At 45.3% G+C, this 26,634-nt stretch overlaps 1 protein-coding gene across 4 annotated transcripts in view; it reads left to right on the top strand.

Moving 5' to 3' along the window:
* The window catches only part of RNF8 (ring finger protein 8), a 244,057-nt gene that overhangs the window by 76,970 nt on the left and 140,453 nt on the right, over positions 1 to 26,634 (top strand). For 2 of the 4 annotated variants that reach the window (XM_085610258.1, XM_085610259.1), the window contains exon 4: positions 16,119 to 16,181. The exons of the other annotated variants lie outside the window; for them this stretch is intronic. In XM_085610258.1, coding sequence (XP_085466384.1) covers positions 16,119 to 16,181 — 63 coding nt within the window. The remainder of the gene's footprint in view (positions 1 to 16,118; positions 16,182 to 26,634) is intronic. 4 annotated transcript variants of the gene reach the window in all.

Below are 26,634 nucleotides of genomic sequence, written 5' to 3'. Positions count from 1 at the left end.
GAGATGTGAGGGAAACGGCACCTTTGTTCAACAGACTCCATATCTCCTTGTCTATGACTGGCTGGTCTGGAAGGGGAAAAGACTGAGAGCAGGGAGGGACCCGTTGCGACTAGCTCCCGTAAAACTCTGACACCCCTGCACAGTCTGGAGGACCCAGGCGTCCTGAGTTATCTGAGCCTGGTTGTGTGGGAAGAGACGAATCCAACCCTCCAAGGATACCTGAGAGGGAGAAATTAGGCTCACCTGTAGTTGACTGCTGTGCTCCGCGTTGTGTTCCAAATCATTGGCCGCCCCTCCTGTGCCCGGCAATTGACAAACCCACATTGGAGGCCTCTGAAAAAGGCACGGTCGGGCAGGCGACCTCAAACACCTGGCCTTGGCAAAAAGGTTAGAATTAAAGACTCTTGAGAGAAGATTGGGCCTTGTCCAGGGTTGTGAAAGTATTGACAGATTTGCCCAGGTCCTTGGTAAAAGGATCGCCAAAGAGGAGGCAGTTAGCGAACAACCCAACTTCCGCTGGGGCCAATTCTGAAAGTTTCGGGTCTATGCACACAGGGATTGACTTCCTGCGTTCCGTAGATCTGGCACAGTTGGGATTGCCTTTTTCCGTTGCATCAATCACCATCTCTTTGATTTTTGGCAGGTGTCCAGTGACATCCAGTAAGCAATCCTGGCAAGACCACCATGCTTTATCAATGCCTTTTTAGTGACTTTGGAGAACTTTAAGAAAGGTATTCATGTTATCAACTTCAGGAGTGTCAGAGTCCTTGTCCTACAGGGTCGGTCCTGAGCCTAGCTCGTACCTCCTTGTCGGATCCTTTGCCTAAGTGGGCATGCATGTTTGTATGTGGTAACTTCATGTCGCGGGGTCCTATTGTTAGATCTGGGGTTAACAATGTCCTGTGCGTCAGTCAAGGAGATCTGACTGGGACAAATCCTACGGAGGGGTTGGGGTGGTCGGTACAACTCCTTTCGAACGAAGTGTCGGAGGAGGAAGGGAAGGGTCGATCCGGGTGTCACTGTCCTAGAAAAGAGGACTAGCGGAAGGGTTTGAAGGGGGGTCTGAGCCAGGAGGGGTGCTGTAAACGTGGTCTATCAAAAACGATTGGCAGAGATGAGCAGAAGTGTTTGTGTGGGAAGGTTTATCCTTTTGAGACTGAGGGAGCACCCGGGAGGGGCCTTAAGAGGACTCTAGGAGGTGAGGCAGGGAGGAAGAGGAGGAAATAGGGACTCGCTCCACGATCATGCGAAGCTAGTGAGCGACGGGTTGAAGGGCCTTGTTCACAGAGTGTTGAACTGATCAGTCTAATGCCTCAGCTAGTTCCTCCTTGGTCTGAACTCATCCGCGTTAGAAGGCTCACCAGAGGCCTGAAAGTCCGATTGATCCATAGCTGAGTAGAAGCAATAATTAGGTGCGCACCCCAGAAATAAAAGGCGTAGAGGATGGGGGAGGGGGTCTACTAGGTACAATGAGGGGGGTAGCAAGGACCCCAATGTGGGTTGGCCAGAGGTCAGCACCTTGTCCCCTCAAGGTAGTGGTTCCAAAAATTACGAGTATTACTAAAATATTATTTGTTTATGGTTGAAGGAACATTTTATTTATCCAAGGATGAAGTCAGGGGGAGTGAGGGGTGGGGTGGAGATGGGGGGGGAGAGGGAGCCCGGGCAGCATCACTAATGTTCGTGTTCATAATTAGGCCCAGATTTTTGCCATTGCCAAGTGCCCAGCTCGCGGAGCCAAAGAGGTTGAACACGTGCTGTGAAGGGCTCTGATGACTCCATGCTGCTCCCCCCAACTGAGAGGAAGCCACGCCGGGGAGGAGACTAGGCCATCAAGTGGCATAGAAAGGGGACAGCGGCCAGCCCCCACAGTCAGGGGGGAGTAAGTGGAAGGCTCGCTGAAGAACGTTGTCTCTTGCTGCTATGGATAACTGGAGGTGTGGGCGAGTGATGCAGAGCGGAGGTTTCTAGTTGGTTGGTGGAAGTGTAGACGGTGTTTGAGGTTGGTGGGATCCTGGATGTGAAAAGCCTTGTAGGCGTGGGTGAGCATATTGAACTGACAGCGTTACAGAATGGGGAGCCAGTGTTTTTTTTGGAGTTGAGGTGTGATGTATGTGTGGCAGAGAAAATTGAGAATTAGTCTGGCGGCGGCGTTTTGGATGGTTTGCAACTTGTGTAGCAGGTGTGCAAAGGATGCAATAGAAGAGGGCGTTGCTGTAGACCCGTTTGCTTGTGATGAGGGCCTGGGTGACAGTCTTTCAGGTGTTGGGAAAGAGCTATTAGACGATTTGTCTATGGATGGGTAGTATATGAAAGCAGGCGGAGTTGACTGCATTGATTTGTTGTCTCATGGTGGTTAGTGTCCAGGATAACGCCCAGGTTTCTAACGTGGTCAAAAGGCGAGGGGGTGGGGTCTAGTTCTGTGTGCCACCAGGTGGAGTCCCAAGGTAAGTTATTCTTGCTTGAGATCAGTACTTCTGTCTTGTCAGCATTGAGTTTGAGGTAGTTGTCTCTCATCCAGTTGGCCACGTTGATCATGCACATTTTGAAATTACTTTGTTGGTCTTGGTGTCGTCTAAGAGGAATAAAATGAGTTGGGTGTCGACGGTGTAAGAATTGATGAGGAGTCCGAGTGATGCTTGTCATGTATACTTCAAGTGGAGCCGAGTTAAGAGCCTTGCAGTACTCTGCAAATGAGGTCATTAAAGGAATATAAACGCATCGTTCTTACCTGTAATATTTCCACATTTAGGATGGACAGTAACTTCATACCTTTCTAAAACCTGCTACCCTCTCACTGTTTCAGCAGCCAGCAGCAGTGCCTGATAGCTGGTGTCTATAAAGATATGTGCATTGTGCTTGCAGGAACAGGTTACATCCTTCCCGCTGCTATGTGACATGTTGTCTAAGGAGCTCTTCACAAGGCAGGGCTTTAAGTGAGTAGTGTCCCTCCAGGCCACAGACCCGGCAGTAATTTAAAACCTACATTAAAACTGGTCTCTTTGGGGCCCTGTCCTTAACAACTCATGCAAAATGGTGATCGATTTCTGAACAAAGAATGTAAAAGAAGTTACTGTAATCCATGTTGTTCCTGCTTATATTTCACATGCTTTATTTAATCTTCCCTGTGAGTGACCTGGTCACTGACTGTTTTTCTTTCCATCAGCATATTACACTTGTGCATAAATTGAACTTATTCGCATCCAGGTGTTTATAACTGGGCACAATTGATTGAGGCGGAACGCAGTGCGAATTTCTCTCAGTGCATGTCAGGGGCAAAAATGTGTTCAGAATATGTGGCCATCCAATCCTTGCCATCTCTGACAGACGCACAGACAGATCAATGGTCGCATATGCTAGTTCCAGTTGTGGATTCTATGGCACTCTTGCAAATTTTAGTGTACATGATTAAGCCGCACCCTTAATTATATAGGCCCCCGCCCCTTTCAGATTTCCACCCCCCCCTCTTTTCCCCAACGCACTTTTTTCATCCCACTTAAAGCCCTGTCACAAGGCATGGGACTGAACTGGAATAGATCCACTGGTCTTTTAAAAGCCAATGGCGACCTTTGTGAATGGTGAAGCGCTGCCACATACAGCCTACAGGCGGACACTGAGGGGAGCTGATAAACACAAAACTTGACGTGCTCTCTCTGAGCACAGCTTTCAAACTAAAAATATAAGGCCACTTTCTGCAGCTGGTGTAGCCAAAGTCAAGTATTACTCACATTAGTTCTACAGTATCCCTAGCTTCTCTTTTAACTAATGGAAGCTCTAACTGTGCTGCAGGGACTGGTTGTTACAGGCCCCAGATGATCAGTGCTTTGCACTGTTGCTGCACTTGTCTATGTGAGGGAAGCTTGCCCTACTGTGTGCTGTATCTGACCTATGTGATGGAATATTTCTCTTCTGCAGGCCTGTGGCACCTGTGCTGTGGGACTGAGAGAAACCTGCATTGCTGCTGTGCTTTTATTGCATTTCATTGTATTCATTTATTTTTCGGTCTCGCCTACGCAGCGCACATGCGCTGCATAGGAGGGGACCTTTTGGAATCGATCAGCTTTTTGAGCAAAAACGTGCACATTTTGCATTGCTTTGTATTGCAAAGCGTGCACGTTTGGCGTTTCCCTTGCGGGAGCGAGCAGTGGCGCCATGTGTTAGCAATTATCACACTCGCTCCCGCTAGGTAAACGCTGGGTGTCCCTGCTCTCGGCCGCACTCCCCCCACCCCTCCCACTTGGTGGGAGCCCAGTAGCCCCTGCCTACTCTGCACACCACCTTTCCCCCACCCAGTCCATACGAGGTTTCGCAATCTCACTCCACTCTGCTCCCCTCGTTCCTTCTGAGCACTCCCATTGTCTGAACGATCCTCTGTCCACACTCTTTTACTTATCTTGCCCCTCTCTCTACAATTCCTCTGCTTCTCCACCAAACCCTTTGTCTCTCCTAAGGCCCCCCACCCGGCCCATCTCTCTTCCTCGTCACTTTCTCACCTTAGCTCCCGCCTCTCTACTTTTTCCACACAGCCCGTACACCGACACGTCTCTCTATCCCCTCTCCCAGCAGCTCGACTTAATCAAACCCGTCTTCCGTTTGTCTCTCCTCGCCAGTCTATTGGTTTTCGCTCCTTTCAATTGCAGTACGTGTGGCACTTAAATCTCATGGTTTGTTCGTGTCTCCCCCACCCCTCTCCTCCAACTAAGGGAGAGCGTAGAGCATGCAAGTGGGACAAAACGCGAAAGTGAACAAACTTGTTTGAACTCAGTATGTATATTTTCACTGAAGGCCGGCGAGCTGAAAGCTAAAAAAAAAAAAAGAAAGAAATCCTGTTGCTATTTGAACCAGGAACAGTAAATTAAATGTTAATATGACGTGGGTAAAATCCAGCAATTGTGAGGTGTACCGAGCGTACTAATCCACTTTAGACTCTATATCGTTTCAGCACCTTTTTTTGTCAGGTGTTGTTGGCAGCACCTTAGAAGTACTCTGCTTTTAGCAGTCACGCTATGCTCTGTATGAAAAGGTCTGCACCAAAATTAGATTTTTTTAGCTCTAGTGTGCCTGTTCTGGTTCATAGAGTTTTCTTTTCTGTTTAGTGTTTGTCGGTTTAGGAACCTGTTTATCTGCTAGCTCCTGCCCACGGGTGACAGACAGCGGGCTATTCACAGGCTTTCTGCGGATGAAGGAAATTCTACGTAGGGTTTTGAGTGTACAGGAAGAATGGCGCTTAAAACTGGTAGCGGTAGGGTGAAAAAAGAGAACAGAGAGTAGTACGGTGCTACAAGGTCAGAGGAAACCCGATATAACCCCTGAAATAAAGTGGCGAGGGTCCACTTAGTAACTGAAACAAAAAGTCCTGTGCACACGTTGGATAAGTATTAATAATGTCTATGACAAACATAGTATTGTTCAAGCATAAATGGAGACAGGATCAAGGTACAAAGAACCAAGAACAAAAGGCGTTTCTTTTGGGTGAAGTATATTTAAACCTTCATCTGAAGGGAAACATCAAATGAAGAAACCAGCCGACACGTGTTTCGTCAATCGGGTAGTCACCCGTGACTCTTCAGGGCTGGGGATAAAAAAATGATATTATATAGTACAAAGCAATTATGGGCAAAAGGATTGATAATACAGGAAGTGTAATGGCGCAGAAAAAACACCTCCATGTGAGTGGAAACCCTATGGTAGAAGTGAAAAGAACATAAAACATCAATGCAAACAAGTGACTTACACGCAAGATCAGATGATAAAACCTGTGGTGCTGTGGGGTTTCAGGCTCAGGAAAGAGAGCGAGATCAAAAGTATATATAGTAATTTTCAAACATTACTTAAGGCGGGTATATAGTAATAGCTTAGTTAAATCATAAGCAATATTTCACAGGTTGGAGTCCATGACAGCGACAATGGTGTGGTGACATGTGAGTGGGTGCAGAAGGTTTAACAAACTAGCATTAAGTAAATAGTCCTAACCTGTTTTAAATGCCATTCTTCCTGTACACTCAAAACCCTACGTAGAATTTCCACTGTTTGGCTTCAGGAAGGGCAGCTCCAGCGGTTTATTTCCTAAAACAACAATATCTATTCTAGATCTTCAGGAATGGATAGGGACAAGGTCGCTTCTGAACTATTTGATAATCTTGCCAAAGGAATCCAGAACACCACTCCATCTACGGGTGGAAACCCCCAACGTAAAGAAGGTCTAAAAGAGAAATTTATTAAGCTAGAAAGACTCAAAAAAACAGAAGACTCAAGATGGTGGGACAGTGCCACGCTTAAACAATATCTCCGTTTGAACAGGGTCCCAAGGGGACTCCGTTCCCAAATTTTTCCCAATTTGATGATCTTGATGATGATTTGTTAGGAAAGTGGGAAGAAACACTCACTGGCAATTCAAACACCTTGATTCACATTCTAATAGAAAACGCTGAACGCAAAGTAAACAAATTACAAACCGACATCACTAACCTTGAAAAAGAAATTCAGCGTCTGGATCTCAAAGAAGCCACTGAAAAGAACTACGTGATCCTGAATGAAATTCTTTCCAAATACCAAAATGATATCAAAGAAGACCAGACAATTAAAGAGGGACGAAGCAGACTACAAAGAAGGTCGAGTGTTCACTTTCGCTAGGAAATACGATCAGCTAATACAGAAAACTCAACATAGCGACAAAACAACAAAAGTTGACACTTCTTCCATTTCCTCCAGCACAACCTCACTCAACAGCAATACTACAAGTGACAGTGACATAGAAATACAAGAGAATACCGCTCAAGATTCAGGACCCCGCAATTTTTTACGGGAAATACAGACAATAAGACGAGAAAACAGAACCCATCAAAGACAGAACGTACCAGACGGAAAACCCGCAGAGGGAAGAGAGCTGGTCAAAGAAGAGTACAGAAAGAAATTGAGGTCTGGGGACGGGAAGAAATCGCAATAAACAATTGTGAAGTTCAGGTGGTCAATCTCTCCTCCAAACCACTGACCAACGACATGATCTCTTTATTGAACAAAGGCCTTAACTTCAACCCACACGAACAGGGAGACCCATGCAGAGCTAAAATAGGTCTTTTCAGATTTATTAGGGGACTGAAACTTAAACACTTCTCAGGGATGCCCAATGCTAACGACAACTTAACAACCTTACACTATGATAACCCCTCCAATTTCCAAAGTATTAATGATTTTAAAGACACCCACCTACTACTGTCTCTGACTGATTCGGATGATCCTCCAAACACCTTGGATGATCTTTTTCATGATCTGGATGTTGACACCAACCAAACCATCACCAGTGGTCTCAAAGTCAAGTCCAAATGGACACCAACCCTACCAGGTGGCAATCCGGTAGATACCTTTTACAACCTAGTCTTAGAGGATATTGATAAGCATGAAAACAAGCTGATCAATAAAAAGCACAAACCTTGGGATAACCTCTCTAGAAATGAACGGTTAGCCCTCAACTCCCTAAGTTCTGACCCCGACATTATCATTAGGGAGGCCGATAAGGGGGGAAACGTGGTGGTCATGAACAGATCTGACTACCACAATGAAATAGTGACACAATTACAAGACAACACATGCTACGAACTCATCCACCACAACCCCATGGGACCCCTCACCATCCTCATTAATAAACATCTTAGTAACTGGCAATCTCTGGGTCTAATTAACGAGGATGAGGCACTCTACATGAAGGTATCCAAACCCACCTTCCCATGACTATATATCCCACCCTAAGATTCACAAACAAGCCACTTTTCCTCCAGGCAGACCTATCGTGTCTGGCATTGGGGGACCCACTGAGATACTTTTCCAATACGTTGACCTTTTTTTGAACCCCATGCTAAAAAACCTTCCTTCATTCATACAGGACACTAAACGCATCTTGAGTGTCCTGGCGGACCTACAATGGCAACCAGTCATGATTATGGCCACTCTGGACGTTGTATCATTATACACCTCCATCAAACCTAACTTGGGCCTACAGGCAGTGACTAAATCCCTACACAACAGACCCGCCACTCTGTGGCAACACACCAACATGTTGATTTCTATGATGGACATCATCCTCAGCAATAACTTCTTCATGTATGAGAAACAATGGTACAGACAATTCAAGGGCGTAGCTATGGGTTCTAAATTCTCACCTTCTTTCGCCAATCTGTACATGGGTTCTCTGGAATCAGAATGGATTTGGGGTAATAGAGGTGCTCCGTGGACTGATTACATCATCTACTGGGGGAGGTACATTGACGATTGTCTCCTCCTCTGGTCCGGCTCCCAAGAACGTTTACTAGGATTTTTTGACCACCTGAATACCAACAACATGGACATGAGATTCACCGGTCACTCAAGCACCACCAGAATCACTTTACTTGACGTGGAATAAAGGACAATACACTGCACAGCCGGTTATTTCGTAAGGAAACGTCATGCAATGCTGTCCTGCACGCAGAGAGCTCCCATCCCCGACACCAAATAGATAACATTCCATATGGTGAATTCATCCGTGCTAGAAGAAATTGCAGTGAGGAGTGTGAATTCCATGACTGCATCATGATATGGGCAAAAGATTCTCCAATAGGGGCTACAACCCCAACATCATCCAAAAAGCAAAAATGAGAATTGCTAAGGTGGATAGGGGATCCACACTTAAGATAAAGGAACATCACACTCCTACCACACAACCCGTAATACTGATCATGGACTTCAACAACATGAGCTTCACTGTTAAAACAAGCCTAAACAAACATTGGAATGTACTTCTAGCTGACAAAACCCTAAAGGAGGCCATTTCTCCTAAACCTCAGATCACGTACAGACGTAGTAGGAACCTTAAGAACAGATTGAGCCCTACAGTACCACATGTCACTAAAACTACTACATGGCTGACTCCCCACACCAAAGGTTTTTTTAAGTGCGGTTGCTGCAGAGTTTGCATATGGGCATGCCATGGGACCAGAAACTTCTCAGGTCTCAACAAACAGAACTACAACATCAACCACAACCATTACTTGTAACACTAAATTTGTTGTCTACATCTTGGAATGCACCTGCAAAAGTCGATATGTAGGTAGCACCATTAGACCCTTAAAAGAACGCATAAGTGAACATGCTAGAGCAATCCACCAGCAGGAGGCATGTTACCCTATGGCTTTACACATGGCATCCTGTTCCGCACAGGGCCCACACAAGAGATTCCAATTTTTGGAATTGATGTTTCAGAAGCCAGCATAAGAGGGGGCAATCGGGAACTCAAACTGAGACGCCAAGAGGCCACCTGGATTATGCGCCTTCATTCCGTCAAACACGGCCAAAACTCTGATCATGAGCTCCAGTACTTTCTAGGATCGTAATCCTCTTGGTTCTTCTAATCTATATCTGTTATTCTATTTCACACCTTTTGATGTTATGTTTATTATATTTTGCCACGTACAACCCAGTAGTCACCATATTAAACCATGTGTAGATCTCTTCTTGTTTACCTATAGAACGAACTGCAGATGTTTTCTTTTCGTTTTCAGACTCATAATTATGGTGCTCCACATGTTTGTTCAAATATATGCCCCCCTTTTTTGCATGGTCAACCACCCAAAAGTCACCGCACCTATCAATTTGTACATTCATTCTTTGTACCCATCAAGTGATTTTTTTTGTATTTTGAAGGCCCTTCCTGTCCTGAATTTACTCATCATCATCGTCCACTATGAGAATTTTGTATGTATCTAAATTGTTACTGGCCTCATAACGTTTGTTTCTACTTCTATTTTTACTTGACTCAAAAATTAAGCATTTTGCCTTCTCTTCCTTTCTCTAAAAAATTTGCCTTCATCTAATATATTCTTCTCTATCCATCTTTCGCTCAATAACTATCCTCTATTCTTCTTGCTCCGATAGCCTGGCATAATAATATTTCTTATTTCTAAGATTCGCGCTGTTTTTCTCACTTTCTTTTATCTGTACCTTTTTCTTTCTGAGCGCTCCAGTCTATTCATTCCACTCACTTCCGGTCTAAACTTCTGTACAGCGCTCCAGCTTATTTTTACCTCCTTCCCGCCCCTCGCTGCCCCTTTAAAAACATCCACGCTTATTCCTGCTCCTTCCACATCCGGACTGAGTCACGTCTCCTTATCGCCCTGATTATGAAGGTAAGCGCTGCTTAGAGGCTCCGAAGTTTAGTTTTGACTAAACAATAGGGTTTTTTACACTTATACTTATCCCATCATTCCTTTCCTACCCTTATTGGATTCCCGAGTGACGGCTGTACCCGCCCGTTCACTATTGTTTGCTGCTATCCAGGGAAATGACGGATTGGTCCTCCCTTAACTTTGCGCTTACCCTTGCTGCCTCTACTGGCCTTCTCCTCTTACAGTCGTGACCCGATCTGGCCGTTTTGAAATTATAATGTATGAAGTTGTTTACCACGCACACCGAGATTGTGCCTCAATTTTGCTGAAAAGCTGACAATTCAAGGCGTGGTGGGAGGAGTCGTCCTCTAAACCAAGACGAAATAATACAAGTGCTAGTTTCACCACTCAACAAAGTGTGGTGTCCCTCCTATAGCACAGCCACTGTGTAGCGACGATGTCGTAGGTTAATCAAAATGTTTCAAAGGGGTAGGGTTGAAATTTTTTATTAGTGGTAATCCACTACGAGATAGTCTTCATTGTATTCATGAGCATCTCAAAAAAGTAAACAATTCAATGATTCGATGTTCAAGGAAAAGCCTCAATGCATTTTGGGTATGAGATACCCTTCGTCAGGAGGAATCCTGAAAAAACGTAAAAAGATATAGGAGTAAATCGAAGCGACCATTAAGGGTGTTAGTCTTGAGGTGACTATTGAAGACACACAGAAATCGTGTGTTATTGGAGGAAAGTAAATGTCATGGAAGTTTGGTGAATTAAATCAAGGTGAATGGTAATGGAAGTTAAAAAGTGATAAAAAATAAATAAACCTTATACCGTGAAAAGATGCCGATCCGTTGTCTAACGTCGACACGGAAATATTTAATTATACTAGTTACATGGAAACTGCATATGCGCAGAATATAACTGCCACTAACCAATAGTTTAGAACCCAGTGACGGAAACCATGAGAGTGATAAAGCAAACTAATAATGGTGATAAAGCAAACGTACCCAAACCGAACCAAGAAGAGCGTGCAGGTTTCTTTTGATGCTCCTCCTGGGTCTGCGCCGTCTGGACGGCCTGTTCCTAAAAAAGGAACCGCAGAAGTTGAAGTGGAGGTTGATGGATTCTCCATGGAGCGTGGTGTTTCAGATAAAGGTTGGTCCTTGCGAGTGAAGTTCCTGGGTTTTTTAACAGTATCTGAATCACTACTAATCGGTGAAGTGTCGGTAGCAGATGTTTTGTTGAAAGGTCTGTCGTCTTCGTGCGCATACTTCTGCCCAATTATACACTTCACCTAGTTTGTAATCTATGTTGTCTCTACGAAACTTGCGTAGCTTCCTTTCATTGATTTCTTGCGTATGCTTCTTGAGTTGTTTGTTGATATCTGAGAGCATCTGTGTGAGGTCTTCTGGCGTCATTTTAGAGGATAATTCACTTTTGAGTTGAGTTATTTCAGTGTTGAGTTCCTCTAGTATATTCAATAGCTCTTCCATGATTAGTAAAATTAAATCCAATGAACATTTGTTCAAAATACCGTACCATCTGTCAATGAATTTGGGATCATTCTTGCATAAGGATGGCTTTAGTGAAATTCGTAGACCTCTAGGGATGCGTTTAGCGCGGTGGTATTGGATGAGAGTACTGGCGTGTAAACGTTGGCTAATCTCACATTTGGTAAGATAAATCAGTTGGTTGATGTTACTTTGTACCGTGCCGGTTCCTTGTACCGTGGTCGATTCAATCTCTCCTATCAATGAATAGATGCGTTGTGGATCTTGGTTGCCGAAGGCAAAGGTATCCGCTCTTTTGTCGGTCAGATTAATGATGTCTTGATATGCCATGTTTGTAATGGGCACTCACATGTCACCACACCATTGTCGCTGTCATGGACTCCAACCTGTGAAATATTGCTTACGATTTAACGAAGCTATTACTATATACCCGCCTTAAGTAATGTTTGAAAATTACTATATATACTTTTGATCTCGCTTTCTCTATCCTGAGCCTGAAACACCACAGGTTTTATCATCTGGAGGTATTTTTTCTGCGCCATTACACTTCCTGTATTATCAATCCTTTTGCCCATAATTGCTTTGTACTATATAATATAATTTTTTTATCCCCAGCCCTGAAGAGTGACGGGTGACTACCCGATTGACGAAACACGTGTCGGCTGGTTTCTTCTTTTGATGTTTCCCTTCTGATGAAGGTTTAAATATACTTCACCCAAAAGAAAGTTCTTGGTTCTTTGTACCTTGATCCTGTCTCCATTTATGCTTGAACAATACTATGTTTGTCATAGACCTTATTAATACTCATCCAACGTGTGCACAGGACTTTTTGTTTCTGCGGATGAAGTTGGCACAGTAATAGACGCGGCATCTGCTTAAGATACCAGCAAAGCAGAGGGAAGGAAAACTGTAATTACCTAGACAGCCCAACTGCTCTGCCTGACTACATTCTGTACACAGATTCACACAAATAGATTGGGTATAACTCCAATTCGTCTACTAGGGGATAACTCCACTTAACTGATAGACAAAGGTTCATAAATCAGACACTCTCAAATAATCTTTTATTATGTCAATGTTCTTACATTTGACTTATATTTAATTTTTATAGTTTGACAAAAATGTCTCCTAACATACTGCATATCATACATGCCTTAACTTACTACATATTGTAATTGCCTTAACATTTCCCAATTCAGTACATCAAAGGGAGATGTAGGCCTACAGACTGTTCGTATCCTAGACAATATTGAACAAGCATTGGCATGGCCAATTGGTCTCGCCTTTGGGACCTTATGAGTATTTAGTTATGCAGCACAATATCCTTGGTGCAACAACATCAACTGTTGCATGGCTAAACACTTATAAGGTCCCAAAGGCGAGCCAATGCTTGTTCTATTTTAATTTTTCAGTCACCGAGGCACACACAAATATGAAGTTCATGGTGGGGTATGTAGACTTTCAATTCAGAGGTCTTCCCTTCGAGGAGTTGTCCGCTCTGATGATGTTAATAAAACGAATGACCGTGTTGCTCCCTCATCTGCATCGCAAGGCCATTTTTTGCATCCCTATCTTGATGATCGGTTCCTAAGAGTTTCTTCTGCAGGAATGTGGTCTCAGCCTTTAATGTGTAGTCATGCTTTGATGCAAACTCTGCTTTTCTCGCCGTGTGAAAATGCTACATCTTCTTCCTTGCCAGTACTTCAGCTCATGAGGCAATGTTAGATCACAACACAAGAAGTTCTCTCTTCAGAGCAGGTAGGTGGAGAGTTTCTTGACCTCTTCCTGTGAGACAGCCCAGAACCGTTTTAAACCTCCTTAGTCTCATTGGATCATGAATTTATCTGCTACCTATTGCATTTCTGCAGATTTGGCTGCTTCATTGATGCCTCAGGAGAAATAGAATCGGTATTAGTGTCTAAAGGATGTCCTGGCAGTCCCTCTCTATGTACTTGGATTCTGTTGGTGGATGAATCAAGCCAACACTGTACATCGACAGTCATCCAGACTTCTGCCTCGTGTATCCTGGTAACTGAGGTGTCTCTCCAGTACTGGGAAGTACATTTGGGTAATTTGTCTAACAGCCGTTGGTCCAAAACAGAGAGGTTTACATTATTTTTCTGGGATTTAAGGAAATGAAGTTGGGTCTATGATCCTTCCTTCACCAAGTGCAGAATGTGCAATTTCTCATTTTGGCAGACAGCAAACTGCATTGTTCTGTCTGATCATACTAGGGACAGTGGGCTTGGTTCAGTTGTAGAGGGAAGCATTCAAAGTTCTAGGATCGGGCCATTGACAACAGAAATGAGCTATCAGCAGCTCACCAATTAGCAGGGAGAATTTGATGATGGATTATCTGAGCAGAGAGTCGTACGTTAATCATGGATGTGAACTTCATGAGGATGTGGTCTATTATCTATTTTGCTGCGGTGCAAAGAGGTAAATGTTGACTTTCAGTTCCTTTGGGCTTTTGCCAGCTGTGAGGGTGTTTATGGAAATGGTCGTGTTGCTCATAGTCATCATCAAGCATTTGTAGAGCGCGCTTGAGGGTCTCAAGGCGCCGGGGGGAGGGGGGGCTGCTACTGTTTGAACAACCAGGTGTTGAAGTCTCCTGAAAGGTCAGCAGGTCCTGGGTCTGTCATAGGTGGATGGGGAGGGTGTTCCATGTCTTGGCGGTGAGGTGAGAGAAGGATCTGCTGCCGGTGGTCGGTTGGTGGATGTGTTTAACGGTGGCGAGGTCAGCGGAGCTAAGCTGGCGGTTTGGAGTGTAGAATGTGAGCGTGGGTGAGGAGTTTGAAGGTGATCCTCTTGTTGACGGGGCGCCAGTGAAGGTTCCTCAGGTTGGCAGTGATGTGGCTGTGGCGGGGGATGTCGAGGATGAGGCGTTCTGTATGCGTTGAAGTCTCTTCTGGAGTTTGGCCGTGGTTCCCGCGTAGAGGGCATTGCCGTAGTCCAGCCTGCTGGTGACGATGGTTCCAGTGGGGGATCCATCTGTAGATCTTGGGGAACATACGGAGGGTGTTGGAGGAGGAGACGGCGTTGACCTGCTGGGTCATTGACCGAGATGAGTCCAGGATGAACCCCAGGTTGCGTGCGTGCGTGGTTGGTTGGTGTTGGCGCAGCTCCCAGTGAGGCCGGCCACCAGGAGTCGTCCCAGGCGGAGGGGGTGGAGCCGAGGATGAGGACCTCCGTCTTGTCAAAATTCAGTTTCAGGCGACTGTTCATCCATTGGGCGACGGCCTTCATTCCATCATGGAAGTTGGTTTTGGCGGTGGCGGGGTCTTTGGTGAGGGAGAGGATCAGCTGGGTGTCGGCGTATGAGATGATGTTGAGGTTGTGTGATCGGACGATGTTGGCGAGCGTTGTCAAGTAGATGTTGAAGAGGGACGGGCTGAGGGATGATCCTTTGGGTACGCCGCAGGTGATCTTGGTGGCTTTGGATCGGAATGGCGGGAGGCGGGCTCTCTGGGTTCTGTCGGTGAGGAAGGAGGTGATCCAGTCCAGGGCTTTGTTGCGGATCACTGCGTTGTAGAGGCGTGTGCGTAGGGTGTGGTGGCAGACGGTGTCGAAGGCAGCGAGCGGTCTAGGAGGATGAGCGCCGCGATTTCGCCGTTGTCCAGCATGGTCCTGATGTCGGTGGCGGCGATGAGGGCGTTTCCGTGCTGTGGTTGCTGCGGAATCCGGATTGGGACAAATCCAGGGTGTTCTCTTCGAGGAGGCGGGTCAGTTGTCTGTTGACGATCTTCTTGATGACTTTTGCCGGGAACGGGAGCAGGGAGATGGGCCGAAGTTCTTGAGGTCCTTTGGGTCTGCCTTGGGTTTCTTGAGTAGGGCGTTGATCTCTGCGTGTTTTCAACTTTCCGGGGAAGGTGGCGGTCTCGAATGAGCTGTTGAAGATCTTTCGGAGTTGGGGTGCGAGGATGGAGCTCGCTTTGTTGAAGATGTGGTGGGGGCAGGGGGTCTGATGGTGATCCGGAGTGGATGGTGTTCATGGTTTTGATGGTATCTTTGTCGTTAACGTGGTTCCAGGAGATCAGGAGGCTGGGGGGGCGGTGAGTCTAGGGTGTCGGCGGCTGTCGGGGAGGTCTGGTTGTTGAAGCTGTCGTGTATGTATATGATCTTGCGGTGGAAGAAGGTGGCTAGAGAGTCTCAGAGGTCTTGTGACGGCGGTATGTCGTTGGAGCTGGGGTTGGCGAGTTCCTTGTGTGTGGACTTCTTGTTTTTTCACTGTGCAAATGCTTAAATCTGGGATCTTTAAAAAAAATTAAAACAAAATGAATATCCATTACTTATCTATGATGATAATGCATGCCATGAAGCTGCAAATATTTTGGTAGGTAACTTGTATATTTGTTTTCTTTTGTCCATTGTAGAACCTCAAAGTGCTGCATGGATCTGTATACGAATCTGCATATTATTTTGAGGAAGCAATTTCCATAGAAAACTATTCTCTTTTTATCTCTAGAGTGGTAGTAGTTCAGAGGGGGATGACCACTTGAAGGACCAGCTTGCACAAGCTCTGCAGGAGGTAAGTGAACATAATGCTAATGTTTTGCGACTCTTATGCTTCCAAACCCTATGTAGAAGCACAAGTGCTCTGAAGTGTTTCTTTAAAATCTGGGACCGCAAACAAGAGGGGAGGCAAGGGGATGAAGTTGTCTTTTTTTTTTTTCAGCTCTCCTGTGATAATCATCTAGATAAACTGAAAAAAATTGTTAGGCAAGGCTGAAAGTGAAATAGAAACGTGAAAATATTATTCCTGTTCAATTCTTTCCGGAAAATGGTACAAGGCGAGAGCATTCCCAGAAGTCAAAAACAAAACCTGTAACTACCTGAAATAAACAAAATATTGAGCTGAGAAGGGGGAGTAAGAGTATGGAGGAGTTTTGCCACTTGTGAAAAATTATTGGAAGTACGTGATTGGGAGGTGAATTTGAAATTAAAAAATAATCTTCCAGCCAAACCTAAAACCACAGTGAAAGACCTTTTACATTAGTCTTTCATTGAGAATTTCACTAAAAAAGAATGGAGGAAATGTGCGACGTTTACTTTGTACCAGTATTTTAAGCTTCTCTTGTAGTCAATGACCAGGTCTCTTGTATAATGTCTGACCGAATTATTAAAAAAAGTGTATTTAAAGGGTATGTATTAACAGAGTAGTTGTATCTATGAAAGTATGCTGCTGACAACCCTGTACTGAATACCTGTGAGTTTGGATCTTAAGGGTCATTTGAAGCTAAACTAAGTACTGCTATCCTGGAATAACTTCATGCTGACCTCTGTGTGCTGAAAAGTACCTATGTAGTCGTAAGGTGCCCCTAAATTATTTTGCCAAGAAGAGTGATGAACTATATCCTTTGTGATGGGCCCAGTCGGATCACCATGCTGGTCGCCACCTGGTCTCTCTGTTGGCTCCCTCCCCCCCCCCCTTCAATCAGTCAAGGATATGTAAAGCGTTGCAAATCGCCATTGAGCGTCTCAGGGCGCTGGAGTTGCCTACTGCTTCGTGGTGATCTGTTCATTTGAACAGCCAGGTCTTGAGTCCTATCCTGAATTGCTGGAGTGATGAGGCGGTCCTGAGGTGCAGAGGAAGGGCGTTTGGCTGCCAGCTGTGAGAAGAAGCGTCCTCTGCTGTTGCCTCAACGGAACCGGGGCTGTCTGCTAGGAAGAGGGTTGGTGGTTGGTTGGTGGAAGGTTATGCGTTTGATGATGTGTGCTGGCCTTTCATTGTGTAGGGCTTTGTATGCGTGGGTCAACATCTTGAACTGGCATCTCTTATATTTCGGGAGCCAGTGCACCTTCTTTAGGTGGGGTGTGATATGGGTAGGTCTGGAGATGTTGAGGAGGAGTCTGGCTGCTGAGTTTTGTATTGTCTGTAGTCTCTTCAGGAGGTGTGCTGTGATTCCTACGTAGTGTGTGTTCTTGCAGTCCAGTCTGCTGGTGACGAGTGCCTACGTGACGGTCCTTCTGGTGTTGACTAAGAGACACCTGAAGATCTTGCAGAGCATGCGTAGGGTGTGCAAGGTGTGAAAGCAGGCTTACGAGACTTCTTTGACCTTTTTCTTCATAGATGGCTTGCTGTCCAAGATGATGCCGAGGTTGCAGGTGTGGTCTCTTGGGCGAGGGATGGGACGAGGCTAGCAGGCCACCATACATTTTTCCATGGCGAGGTGGTGTTTCCAAAATTAGGGCTTCTCTCTTGTCCGTATTGAGCTTGAGACAGTTGTCCTTCATCCAGTCGGCGACGCTTGCCATACATCTGTGGAAGCTGGCTCTGGTAGTGGAGGGGTGTTCTGACCGAGAGAGGATGAATTGGGTGTCGTAGGCGTCGGAGATGATGTTAAATCCATGTATCCAACGGTGTTGGCCGGGGGTGAGGGGGTCGTGTACATATTGAAGAGGGCGGGTCTGAGGATCGATCCTTGGGGGGCGCCATAGATGATAATCTTGGGCTCCGAAGTGAACAGTGGGAGTCGGATTCTCTTGGTTCTTCCAGTGAGTTATGATGTGATCCATGTCTCCATGGATTCTGATGTGGTGGAGTGTGTTGATCAAGATGTGATGGGAGACTGTGTCGAAGGCGACCAGGACGATGAGGGCTGCCATTTCTCTGCTGTGCTGGAGGTCCTTGATATCATCGGTCACTGCGATTAGGGGTGTTTCGGCGCTGTGGTTCGCACTGAATCAAGATTGGAAGGGGCCTAGAAGGTTGTTGTGTTCCAGGTGTTTGGTGAGTTGCCGGTTGATTTCCTCCTCGAGAACCTTCTCTGGAAAGGGGATCTGGGAGATGGGCTGGTAGTTCTTTGGTTCTGCAGCTGCGGGGTTGGAGAACTCCTTCACAATGGCAAAGAGCTCCTTTCTGTGTTTTATGCTGACTTCTATGCTGTCTGCTAGGGTGTTCTTTTTTTTTTGTTTCTTTCAGGAGGAGGTAGCACTGTTTGATTGCTGTCTTAAAGGTGGTATGGTCTCCTGTCTCTTTGCTGGTGCGCCACTTCCTTTCTAGTTGCTGGCAGTTAAGTTTGGATTTTAGCTCCGTGGTGAACCAGCAGGCTCGTCTTGCTGGTCCTTTTGATTTTGCTGGCTTGGCAGTGGCGATTGTGTCGGCGCATTCTGTGAACCAGTGGGAGAAGTTCTTCGCTGATTGTTCTAGGTTGGATGTTGTGTTTGGGAAGGGTGAGTTGAGAGCATTGTTCTATTGGTCTACTGAGATCTTTTTACAGTTTCTATTTAAAAAAAAAAAAATGTAAATAGTTTTATATAGCGCGAACTAGACCCGAGACATCGGGTATCAGAGCGCGTTACATGAGCACCAGTTTCATGGTACAGCGATGCATTCTTACCTGTTGGTATGCACCATGATGTTGAGGAGACAATATGGACCCACCTGCTAGTGCCCTACCTGTCGTTCTGGTTGTTAGGGAATCCCAAGAATTATCGATAATGCGCAGGGAGGAGATCCTTCCAGGATGTTGTCTGTCTGGTTCGTTGTCCTGTTGTCGACCTTAAAGATAGGGAACAGGAATTCCTTCTACCTTCACTATGTATGTGAAAACCACTAGCCACCCACAGTACCCTTGCGTCTAGTTGCTCAGGAGATTCATGTAATCAACTGAAAAACCATTCTACAGATGTGGTGTGTTGCTGGCCTTGCCTGGGCTGTGTGACATGGCGTCTTTTACTGTAAAGAGATGCAAACAGAATCAAACTCACTGCTAGTCAACATTAAAAAAAAAAAAGGTACATGAGGCTAGACACATCACCACTATATGTATATGACATCTTTGGACTGAGGCATATAATCCAGAATGGAGAAATACACGCTAAAGATCTGGGGGAGAAGCCCCCGTAGAAGAGCTTACTACTCCCTGTCTAAGTTCTAACTCACAAAAAGTATGTACTCTAAAGAAATGTACGTCCTAGAGACAGCTAGTACCTTACAATAAAGTATCTGAAAATGTTGGTCTAGTTGGAGATAAAGAGACCTTTTCTTTAAGGACGAGAACCCTCACTCACCCGAAGGTGACCTGCTTCATCATGGGGCTCCCTCCTCACACCCGGGCTACAACTCGTCAGACAAAGATCTGAAGAGGAGCCGAGGTGTTTTAAATAGAGGAGGCCAAAAGAATCTGTGAGGAAGGGATAGAGTGCAAATGAAAAAGTAATGTGTAAGTGTGAAAATATTAAAACTGTCTCCAGGCGACCTAATAACTTTTATTCAGTGGTATCCTAGTACAGGATTAAAACCAAAGGAGACTAGGGGCTATCAACAAATATCCCCTTTCTAGAGGTCAACAGGTTTCTGTCCTCTATCGACCCCCACCAGAGTTCATGGGCTTTCCTCAGGACCAAATAGAAAAAACTTGTCACTCTGCATATAGAAAGTGGAACATAATACTAAAACAAATGCTCAGCACAGATGTTTATACTGGACGTCAAAGGTTTGTAGCCCCTAATCTCCTGAGGTATTCATGGAAGAATGAGACCATGCGCTGCCTGCGCATTTATAGTTAATGTTCTGTAACGGCTATGTGCGCCAATACGTTGTTGAAAATGCACAATGCGCTTAGTTAATCACCAGTGTTAGTTCTGGGCTACCTGTGTTAACTAGTTGACTCCACTTATGAGCTTTTCCAAATGGTAGTTAAAGATTGAGTATTAGTCCTGCTGCTAGTTCAGGGAGTAACGAGCACAGTGCCTGCTTGCAATGTTCAGCGCTTTACCTTGGCATTGCTCCGCTTACTGGCGTTATCTTGTAGCCTTGAGGGTGACAATGGAGATGTCTGGCGCGGTTGCCAGGTCTTTGTGAGGAAGATGACGTCTGAGGTGAGTGTCCCAGATCTCCGTGGCATGTTTGCAGAGCGATCTTGCGTTGAGTAGAATGCACCGGAGTTGTGCTGTGGTGGACTCAATCGTGTTTGTAGTGTCTCCGGCACTGTTGAGTGCTTCGGTGTTGCAGTTGAAGCAGCAGTCCTGGCAGGAGGACAGTCCTCTGGTGGTGCAGTGGAGATGTGCAGCAGTTGTTGTTGATGCGCCCGGGATCCAGGGATAGGAGGTCTGTGGCGATTTAGCTGCGCGGGGTGGAAGAATCATCATTCCTGAGTAGGTGCTGCGGCGGAGGGGTGTGGGAAGCAGGAGGGAAAGGAGCAGTGATTACGGTGGGAAAAGCGGGCTGCAGAAAGAGTAAAAAAAACTACAAAATATAACAGTAGACCAAACAGACAGGTGCAACGGCAAAAGGATACGTTTTGCAAAGGCTAATGAAATAAGTTACTGGCTATACAAACAGATTTGCTGTGCAGGCAGACATAATGTTAAACATCCAAGGGATACAATGTAGTAGTTGAAGGCTATGCAGGCAGCCAATTAGAGTAGCGGTAACCCAGCTAAACATGAAAGGAAACTGGCAGCTGGGGCAACAGGCAGAAGAAGGGTGAGCTGGTAGGAGGACCTTACCGGTCCACTTCGGCCCAAAATGCAGGTTCTCAAAAAGGCTTTATTGTTTGTGCAGCCAGATGTTGCTGGGGTACATCGTAGGACATGTCTGGAACTGTCATGCCCTGTTCATCGACCCCTGATGACGCCGCTCTCCAGTACACCCCAATGCTCCATAACATGTTTTTTTTTTTTGGTAGTAATTATTTTTATTGGCAGAAATAAAGTTGCCGAAAACCATAGTACATACAGTGACATGTAAGTCCAACATAGACCCGCAGTATAATGCCAGTGCTAATAACGGTGCAAGCACCAAAACCAAACAGTACCAATTAACGAAGAAGAGGGGGAGGCGGAACGCCAAAGGGGGTGTGAAGAGAGACGGTGGGCTGGGCAGGCGGAGCCCTAGTACAGTCTGAACTGGGGGCGGGAATGGATACAGCGGCAGACCAGTTGGTGGCTACAAGGAGGAATAGAGGAGTCAGGGCGACGAAGGGGGGGAGGGGGGGATGGGTTTATGCTGTAGAATGGTGGACAATGTGAGAAGAAAGAGTTCTGCTTTATCCATCAAGTTGTAAATAACCTCAAAGGGTTTGGGCTTGTACATGGCCATGAGCCATTCCTCATGTGTCGGCAACTGTGGGGAGTGCCAGTGTAGTAGGATACAAATTTTGATTGCTGCAAGGGCGGTGACGAGTAAGCAGCTGGCATGGTGGGTCAGTTGAGGGAGGTCTGCCAGGTCATGGAGGAGAATCATGGGACTTGGTAATGGTGAGGGCACATCCATAGATTCCTGGAGTGTAGACCCCACCACCGTCCAGAACGGTTGGATAGCGGAACAATCTAGCAGAATATGAACACTGTTGCATGACGCATTGTTGCACCGCCAGCAGGCAGAGTGAGGAAGTGATTCCGCAACCTGAAGCCGCGCGGAGTCCAGTTCCAGGCTTGAAGAATTTTGAAAAGACTGGGCTTCATCCAGGCCTCCCAGACTCCCCTGTTCAGGCCCTCTAGGAGTTCCTCCAAGTCCTCCTCATACTCCACCTGCTAGTGAGCCTGCCAGATTGTGGCTGGGAGTAGAGGTGGCGGATCAGGAGGTTGTAAAATCAGGACATCACACCCTTAAACGAGCACTAGAAAATGGAGGACGGATCGGGGTTGGGGACCAAGTTTGCTCTGCAGACAGGGACGCAGTTTTGTGTAGCGCTATAGTTGAGTGTGAGGCAGGCCAAATTTGTCCTGTAGTGCTTCAAAGGAGTTAAACGTGACATTAGAGGTTAGGTGCGTGAGAATCCTAGTTCTGCGCCAGGGGCCGCAATCGATCATGGCTCTCCCCCTGCCCCCCATGCTATAAATAGTGTTATTCCAGAGGGGAGCTTTGTCATGAAGGTGTGCGTCCACCGAAAAGAGCTTGTGTGCTCGCTTCCAGGCAGTGTGCATGGCTGTCAGCATGAGGTTCTGAGTCACGCCAGCGGCGGGGCCAGGAAGATAAAGAGCAAATAGCCCCGACGTGCCCTCCAGGAGGCTACGTTCAATCGCAACCCATAACGGGGAGTCTTGGACCCGGGGATGCATATATGCCAGATGTGAAGCTAGACCGTAATGTGCTACCGATGGCAGGCCTTGTCCCCCCTGAGAGCCTATGAGCAATAAGCTACCGGATCGCCAGGTGGGGTCTTGTCTGGTCCCAGATGAAGCTCCTATTGTTCTTGCCAATCCATAGCATTAAGCTAACACCAGTGACAAGGAATCACAAAAAAGGGCTGCTTCAAGCTTAAAGGGATTCACAATTTCAAAATCCAGAAACGCTGGAGAGGACGTTGCTATTGTACAGCCCAATATGGCTATGCTAGAGGAGTGCTACTCTAGATCTGGCCAAACCCTTCATGTGTATTACTATAATGGCAGACACATAGGGGAGCACCGTATTTGTGGAGGGACTCTTCGATGGCACCAAGGTCTTGCTGGGCAGTACATAATCACATGATGCAGGGTAGTCACAGCTTCTATTGGAATTGGCTGAACATCTGGTCGGCTGGTATCTCCTCCCCTGGATAGTTAGAGGATAGTTTAAGTGTGTATTAGATGTCACTCTTAACAGATAATCTCCCCCCCCACACACACACTCACTTTGCACACTCACAATGTGTACTGCAGCCCATCTAACACAATGGTTATGACACTGGTTGCTAGTTGATAGGCGGAGGGCCCTTTCCCCCAATGCTAAGGAGTGCTCCTTTTATTCTCCTCCACACGATCTCCACGCCCTACTGAACCATTTCCTGTGCCTCCTTGCCACACAGCTGCTAGTATTCCTTGTGGAATACCTACACAAGACTATAGCTGACCACAGCCCAATGCTTCTACAGCACACCTGAGGGCTGGCACACCCTTCCTGGCAGCTACAACCCACCACTTTGGAAGTTCAGGCCTTCTGCTGGACCATTCAGGTTACCATAACCCATTACATAGCTGAAAACAGTAATAGTGCTTCCACCGGCATCGAAGGATGGGATGCACTTTAAACAGCAGTATGTGGCATGCATCCTCCAATGAGTACCTCGTGAACCATTGGTAGCTTTCCATCTGCATGTAGTAGTTCTCCTGTGTGCAGCCCAGCTTACTAAATTAGAAGCTTTTACTTGGTTGACTTAATAGATGTATACCCAAATTGAAAAGCGTCCATTTCAGACTAAAATGTGTGTATCTTCAGCACTCATAAGCTGATGTTTGGAGAAATTTGGTTGAATTTCCAAACTGTATTTAGAACTGATATTTGAGTTATGAATCATTTGGCAATGAGGGGACTTATTACTAATATTACCTTGGTGACATTAGCATTACTGTTATGGTTGTAATGTATTAACCCACGTAAAGGCATTCCAAATTGACAAAGCTGTTGTTTACATTACTGCTGATAGTCTTCTATAGGATGGCCTTTAAGCTAATCTTGTTTGATGTGATCACTATTACAACAGAAATACAAATCGCTTGAGTTGATTTTCATTTAACAAAGTAGCTGTTACTACAGAAAACATTAGAACCCCTGGTACATACGCAATCATTGGGGCATGTGGCACGGTTAACTGGGAGCTTGGTCAACTTGATGGCTCCGTACGTGGCCTGGAGAAGGCTGCAGTGGCTGATGGATCTGCCTGGTACAGGTTAATAGTCTCATGGGAATGCCACACATGGCTGCTTAAGTCCTTGCACTGCGTCGATTACAATGTGTACCAAGCCATGGTACATGCATAGGGGGATAAGTCTTAAGTAATTATTGGTATGCCTGATTCATCAAGAATCGCTACTGCTCACACTGCTGCCATCCATCTTTCCCCAGATACTGTTGTCTACTCCCAAGAAGCTATACACGTAGCTTTCTAAACCCGCTATCAAGCACTGCATTGACTGGGGGGCTTGCCACTAAAGTCCAACAGTGCTCTATTCCTCCGCCCAATTGCCTTGTTAGAGGTGCCTGCTGCACATAGAGACTCGCTAAATGTCTGATGATGGGACAAGAGATCCAATACCCCATATGCTTTTGACCCATAAACTGTTTTCAAATTATGTGATACTGGGCAAGTATTTTAATTCACGGAGATGCCATTTTCTTCTTCATCACATATGAGAGCACCTTCAAATACACGAGTTCGGCACATCTGCTGTACAGCAAACTATTTTGTTTGATATAATAAACTAAATGTTAGCTCCCTATAGAATACAAATCTAGCCACATAAGGGATACAAATGACCGCTGACTTGCTTCTTGGTTCATTTAACTGCATTGTCATAAGGGTGGGGGCAGGAATGTTTCTCAAATCTTTTTTTAAATCTATCACTTCTATAAATACGTAGCTAAAGCATAAAGTAGCAGCACACTGTCATTTGCAATCAGCAGATTTCACAATGAAATGGACACAGAATTTGTCACGAACATGTTGTTTTAAAACTATATAGTGTACAATGTTTGGAAATAGTGTCTGCAAATATTTGTCATTTGCACAGCACCAAGTGAAGAATTCTGATTTACTTTGCTAATTTGTCTCTTTGCATTATACGTCTGAATTACAAAAACAGTTATTTCATAATTCCTGTTATATTTTGAAATACTTGTACTATTCATATACAAGTAAGTGAAAGAAAAGTAAAAACCATTTTCCAGGAACAGATAGGCAACAATTTGTAAAAAGTCAAACTGGCATTTTACCTTTGTCCTTGAGCAGTTAGCAAATGTGTCAAGATAAAAACAAGATTTAAAGGTGTCTTAATTGCTCATTCACTTTCTCAATGAACAGAACACCTGTTTCTTCCAGTTTAAGTTTACTCTCCAGAAAGGACGAGTGAGTGCTAAAAATAGCTCAACCTGATAAATTCTCACTCTCAATTGCGAGTGGATTTTTCGAGGCATATGATGACATCATCCAATGAGAGTTAGTTTGTTTTATAGTTTGCTTAGTGGCGGGTAACTACCATATTACTTTTCTACCTAATGTTGTACAGTCTGTGTGCAGCTAATCGGTGCATGCGTTTACAAAACGTATGTGCTTCTAATGCACCATAGGTGTATAGAGGTATTGGACACATTAGAAGTCTTTGTATTGAAGCGTAACTCTGTGTGCAGGCAACAGATGACGACTTGTGTTCATTATGTTCCACACAAGTTTCATGGTACTGCAGAAAATGTTTTCAGCAGGGCAAAGATAGATTCTGCATACTTAATACCATACTTAATACTGAGTATTTTAAGCAGCCCTGAGTTATTAGACAAAATCGTCTCAACATGACAATTTCTGCTCAACATAAAAGACTGTGTGCACTAGGTACTAGCCTATGTACATGTGCTTGTTTTGCTTCAGAAGATGGCCTATCTAAAGATTTAACTATAATGTGAAGGCTACAGGTATTATGCTCTTTAGTATCTTCAAACATTGGTTATTTTAAGTGAGTATCCGCTCTTTTGTCAAGTTTTGCATAGTGTATACTGCGGTTAGTAGATACTTTTTAATACTTTGTGGTGTATTTCTCATGAGTGTTTCACTGTCTGCAAACAGTGTGGTACAGGGTAAACTCTCTCCATAGAGTAAGCAGTGTTAACAGCACCCACATTTCTATTTATATCCTCTGCCTTTCTCAATGTAGGTTTAGTGACTGTCGGCATGAATCCCTTCTCCTTTTTATAAATGAAAAGGAAGAAAAGGCTACCCAGGGCCAAATACGACTCTAGAAGGGAGGTGGCCCCCTTCCCTTAAAAGAGCATAATGCCCTGTGGCCACATCCCTAGGGGTAGGCTTTATATATGGTAATAAAATATTACTTTACACTAAAAAACCCTAGAAATTCACTGCAAAAAAAAATAGGGTAAAGTAACGTTGTAGTTAGGTGAATGTCAGTAACCAAATTAACGTTTTGAACTAAAAAAAACCCTGAAATGTACCAGTTATAGTTAGCAGAGCTAATGACAACTTGCTCTCCTGACATGCCCTGCTTAAGACCTGACCTGTGATATCACTCATGAGGTTCTATCAATCAATCAATCACTGCATTAGTAA

This window comes from Triturus cristatus, chromosome 6 (assembly GCF_964204655.1).
Source record: "Triturus cristatus chromosome 6, aTriCri1.1, whole genome shotgun sequence".
Taxonomy (NCBI): Eukaryota; Metazoa; Chordata; class Amphibia; order Caudata; family Salamandridae; genus Triturus; species Triturus cristatus.
This window is presented reverse-complemented; position numbering and strand designations above follow the sequence as displayed.